The sequence below is a fragment of the Oculina patagonica genome, chromosome 4, assembly GCF_052425735.1.
Source record: "Oculina patagonica isolate OP01 chromosome 4, crgOcupat, whole genome shotgun sequence".
Lineage (NCBI taxonomy): Eukaryota > Metazoa > Cnidaria > Anthozoa > Scleractinia > Oculinidae > Oculina > Oculina patagonica.
Window position 1 is genome coordinate 51,082,330 of NC_135761.1, and position 5,679 is coordinate 51,088,008.

The window sequence follows — 5,679 nt, forward strand, 5'->3', positions numbered from 1 at the left end:
AAACGTTTATAAAGCTCACTGATAAAAACACGACATCCGAGCAGCACGTTTTTGTCTTCTGTCACGTCATCTCATTTCCCGTGACTCACGTCATCCGTTTCAGTACACGACGTGTTCGTGTGCATCTTTCTCTCAAATTTCATTCGCTTCTCAATCCATGAACTGATTGTCACTGCCCGGTAGATGCGTGCTGACAGAAAGGTTATCCAAAACGCAATTCAGTAATTTAAAACGGTAACAAATATTCATTTCATTTCTTTTCACATGTGTATCTGAGCTTCGTGGAAGATGTGAACTATTTACACACTATCCAACCAGAAGAAAGCTCGTAACCACAATGTCCACACGTTTTAGCAGTAAAAACATGTTCTTCAAATATCGAAATTATATTTGTCAAGAAGACGAAAAGCTTTGCAGTTTAATTACACAATAGAAATACCAAACGACTGCGATCCTTCTAAGATCGATTAAAACGATGTATTGGTGAAAAATATTGTGAACAGTGCGAAAGCCCTTTCCGTGTTTAATTAATTAAACACGGAAAGGGCTTTCGCACTGTTCAGAATATTTACATAACGGTTATGTAAATATTCTAGCTTTTCTGTCTATGTTGTTGTTGACTTTGTACATTTTCCATCAATAATAGCGCTAAGAAGAGCAAACAAGACAGGATGTCTTCGGATGTCTCGTGTTTGCTGACACGGAAGGGTAAAGGAATGTGCATGCATGCAAAAAACTTGACTGTTTCACACTTCCTCCCCGCGTAATACTGATTCTCGACCTAGGATCTTCTCTTCTTATCATTTATATCTTTATTATGCTTATCGTACCGCGATCCGGAAACGAAATACTATTTCTTTTTTAGAGCGGTTTTCACTTGAGTGTCGAAAGTACTTTGCGTTTGCTTTGGTTTTGCGTTCACTACGCTTAGTGATTGGTTTAAAAATTTCGCGCCACTTTCTTGGCCAATCAGGAGTAAAACCAAAACCAATCGCGACTCGCTCGCGCATGTTTTCCCACGCTTCGTGCCAGCTACATGTATTTGCTTCGAGCTTTGATTGGTTCACTGGATTGTTTGTGTCGTTTGTGATTGGTCAGAGTAATTACTTTGGTTTTGGTTTTGGTTTTGGTTTTACGACACTCAATTGAAAACTGCTCTAAATAACTGCTTGTGGACTTTTACGTAGCGGGGAATGGGGCCATGTAAAATTACTTCCGGCTGCCTCAATGGACTTGATCGCTTGTGTCAGCGCGTGTTAAAATACGTGAAAATACGTTTAGGGTCCCTAAGGTCTAAACAGCTCGGCAACTTGATTCATGTTGAACCATTTTTAGAAGTTGTGAAATTGTGATTTCATTTCTTTTCACATGCGTATCTCATTTTGACTTTACAGGGGACTGTACTTGACTTAAGTAGACTGTACCAGTACATTTTCATTACCCACCACCACTCCCAAACCCTACCCCCCCCCCCCCCCGAAAAAGGCAGAAGAATGAGCTGGCTCTAAGTGCCCTTTGATTGTACACGCAGACTTCCGTCAACATCTGTATCACTCTATTACTCATTCTGGAGAATGAGCTAAAAAGCTTGTAGAGGCTGGAACCTACCAGAGGTAAACAACAGAGTAGGTATGGGATGTACATGAACTCACTACATGTAACTTTTTAGGACGCCGTATTCGCGCTGAACTACTTGACATTACAGTCCCGACATAAACAGTGTAATTTCTGGCATGTTTTTCTTCCTGAGAAGAGCACTTTGAAACGGTAACAAGGTCTGGTCAACACAAAAGAGTTTGAATATTTCGATCAGACTAAAATAACACTGATGCACATTTAATGATTTTAAATTCAATAAATACTACCCAAAATCACAAACCACGTAATATCGTTTTAAGATCTTTCGGCAATTGTTTGTCAACTTACACTTCTAGTTGGCGTAATCACAAATACGCGCCGACATTTTTTAAAGGTTGACTTGGTTGGCTACAAATATCCTTTTTACAAACCTATTAAACAATATGAACGTTCAGTAGTTTTCAACGTGGTAATTTGGTAATTCAAGTAAATCATGGGCACAAATTGGAAATTTTTGGGGGCGACACGTCGCTCTGAGGTTACCACAACTTGTTTTTTTAACATTGTTCCATTGCAGTTGCGTTCAAAAGGAGATGTCACCAACATTTTGGTTTGTTGCTAAATGGAAGCTGTGAGTTGATAACCTTAGTTTCGCTTAGAGATGTAGCGTCATGTGATACGTTGGGCCAAACGCTAAAAGGGAATATTATGATGGATTGTAGTTTCCTAGCCAGAGATTCTGGGCAAAATCACAACGCGAGAATCTCACCGGTTTAACTCTTTACTTGAATGCGCTGTTTTCGCCAGAACCAGAACGCGAGTTTCCAACCGAGCCGGCTATGATTTTAAAGTGAAAGCTGTTGTCTACACCAAGATGATGTCACTCACTAGCAAGCTGCAAAGGGAGGGTCAATAAGTCCTCAGCGAATTCCAATTGCAGTGGCATTAAAGCCATCATTCCAGCGGTCACTGGAGGTGTAACAGCCACCACCTCCAAAATGCAGCTCTGTCAGAAAGAAAAACTCGTTTGGCATCATTCGATCAGGCATCATAATGTTGACGGGTTTGGCCTGTTTACGCCACTCAACTGCGACACCCCTGCTCTCGTAAACAAGTTGCGGATGATAGTCGCTTGGGACTTGATTCTTATAGTTTGGCATGAACGCAAACAAGCTGTTGGCATTTCCGTCAGAATTCTGAAACCGGATGTCCACCCCGTTGGATTTGAAACCTTGGATATTGTTGTTTCCTGCGAGGGATGCTGGGAGGATTCCAAGGAGGATGTATTCATTCATAAAGTCGTTCTGTGGTTCTGTATAACAAGTGTAGCTGTTGACCAAAACTCCAAAATCAGTGTTGGCGAAATTTGGATGGGGCTGAATCAGAGTGAACGACTCACTACGGTCGACGTTTTTCTTCAACTTGAGCAAAACGTTTTTCTTGTCCGTGAAGAGGGCGTTGACGATCTGCTGAGCATCTGGTCTTAGAGTTACGCTTGCAGGAAGAAAAGCAAAGCCACCTCCTTCAATTTCCAGTTCGCAGTACACCTTGATAGGCTCCGCATTCGACAAAGGATAGATCATATACACGCCACTCATTACTGCAGGATCGTGATGTTTAATTTCTTTACAGGTCTTGTAACACTAAAATAGGAAATTAACAGTTGACCTAAACATTTGTGTTTAACTTTAAAGTTATCACGTGTAGTATAAACCGTAAGATGATTGTGTAGAGAGGCTTATTTCAAAGTAATAGACAATGGCCAGCCTTTAGCAAACACCGAAGAATGTAAAAGTAAAACATACTCATTCAACTTATAGGCAAAAAACATGTGCGTTGTTGATCAAAAAACCTCTACTTTATAAACATTCGATCGTGCAATGGCAAACTTAAGACACATCTTTTTAAGAAAGCTTTTAGTAAGATATTTTTATAATTTAGTGTATTTTTATAATTAACTTTGTTAGTTAGTCTTTTTAATCTTTTTAATTATTTTAATGCCCTTTTTTATTTATTTTTTTGTTAAATACAAATTGTAACTTTTTTAATATCGATATGTAGTTTTTAATTGTAAATAACTTGTAAAGCGCTATTGGTTAGAAATAGAAATAGCGCTATATAAATAAAAGTATTGTTGTTATTATTAATATTGTTACGGATAAAACAAACCAAAGAGTTCTTTAATACTGAGAAAGCTGAAAACGTTAAATATAGAACAGCTTCAAACACAAACGGATTACAAAACACATAACACGCTAACTGGACTATTACACGATATTACATGCTAACTGGATAGCCAATAGAAAACCAGACATTTTTTGTTCCCTCCTTAGGGTACAAATCCGTAAAGATTGTGCCAAGCCGCAGAGTGTCTAAGTGTATGATTGTGTTGCGCTATCAACTACAGTATAAAAAAAAACAAATACTGTCGACGATAAGATCGAAACCATTGCCTTGCCTAAAGCAAACCATCCAAAACAACATAGCGGTAAAAAAATGCAAAACGTTCAATACATTTGCGCCTGCATGCATGGCGTGGAGACGAAACGATGGATCACATTGATTCGAGAAACCGTAACCTGCACGAACGTAGAGCATCTGTCGAAAATAGATGTATTGTTTTATCGAAGTAAATTTAAACCTAAATCGTTTTCTAGCAAAAACGGACAAAAATGAATATGATCTACCCGTCGAAAGAAACACATTGTTTTGCAGCAGTTATAATTAGACAGCCGAATCCTGCGTCACAATAAACGCAATTAATTAACATATTCACAAAATATTTCAGATCCTGTCCTTTCAGAGCGAGGATCTAGAGTTGAACAGCACATGTTGTATATGGTATCGAAGGGTAGTAATGTCGAATGATCATTAACATGTGACATGCTTAAAAATGTGTTAGTGAAGAATTCCTTATTCCTTATTCTGAAAGGAAGATTCCGCGTCTTTGAGCGCCAGGCGACGCGTAAAGCGGCCTTCACAATACAAACTATTGGCCATCTCGTATTGGCAAACCTGAGTCGGTGTGTGTGAACGACGTAACAACTGTTGGCAACAAAATAGAACTTGTCTTTATCCTCACCAACAGTTTGCCAACTTGTTTGCCAACTGTTGCTATGTCGTTCACACACACCAACTTGAGTTTGCCAACATGAGTTTGCCAAGTTTAGTATGTCGTGTGAAGGCCGCTTGAGGCTTTCATTCCGTCAGTTGGTCGGGTCTTTCTACAGCACCTTGGCTGGTAGAGAGGGGACACGTGTTTATTAATCTTCCGTCGGGGAGGGCGGCAAAAAAGACTTGCGTTTCAAATGCAGACTCAGCGGACTGCCCAGAGGGTGCTTGCTGAAACTGCCGCGGCACGTATAAAATTCTCCATTAGTATTGCTATTAAAATATTACTTTTAATAGCAATCGATAAAACGTACCTTCCGTTGCCTTATCTGCTGAAACACGAAGCCCTTCGAGTAAATAAGGGCCTTTTTTCTGTCGCATAAGTCGTCAACTCCACAGTCATTCAATTCACACAGACCATTGGCGCCTGCTGATCTCTCGTAGTTGTAAGAGATGCATCTTGGTTCATCATGACAGTCCTGAATACAGTTCAACCATTCTCTGGTGTATAACTGTTGAAAAACATGGCCGACTAAAATATGGTCGTTTTCTGTTACCGGATGGAATGCAGTGGTTATTCCATGCAGAAGTGCTGCTAGCAATTTGAGAAAAATCAGGTTCTCGGACATCGCAGAAACGTAAGAAAGATAAATGTGTTGTTGAAAAGCAATTTCGGAAGCACTGAAAAAACGAGCAAAAACGTACACTGGCCGAACTTGAGTTACTGCCCGACACCTGCTTGATAGTTAAATGGTAATTCTCAGTGCGTTATCTATCCTTTGGCTTATTGAACTTAAGGATATTACTCGTACCGTAGTTGGTCAAAAAGGCATGCCCAAACACAAGGCTCTCTGTAATTGGCTAGATATTCTCAGTATGACACAACGACTTTCCTCACCGAGTCTAATTTTATAACTCATTAAAACAGCCACCTGAAAAGTCCAATACTCCTTATGTTTTCTGTGCCAGAATTTTTTTAAGTACATGCAA

General features: G+C 39.7%; 1 protein-coding gene across 1 annotated transcript; it reads right to left on the minus strand.

The window, feature by feature from the left end:
• Positions 1 to 1,835: 1,835 nt before the first annotated feature.
• LOC144648823 (uncharacterized) lies at positions 1,836 to 5,421 on the minus strand. The gene is made up of 2 exons (XM_078508275.1): positions 5,004 to 5,421; positions 1,836 to 3,221 (listed from the first exon to the last, which is right to left on the minus strand). Exons 1-2 carry the CDS (start codon positions 5,316 to 5,318, stop codon positions 2,499 to 2,501), a joined length of 1,038 nt encoding a protein of 345 aa, XP_078364401.1. The 5' UTR covers positions 5,319 to 5,421; the 3' UTR covers positions 1,836 to 2,498.
• Positions 5,422 to 5,679: the final 258 nt, after the last annotated feature.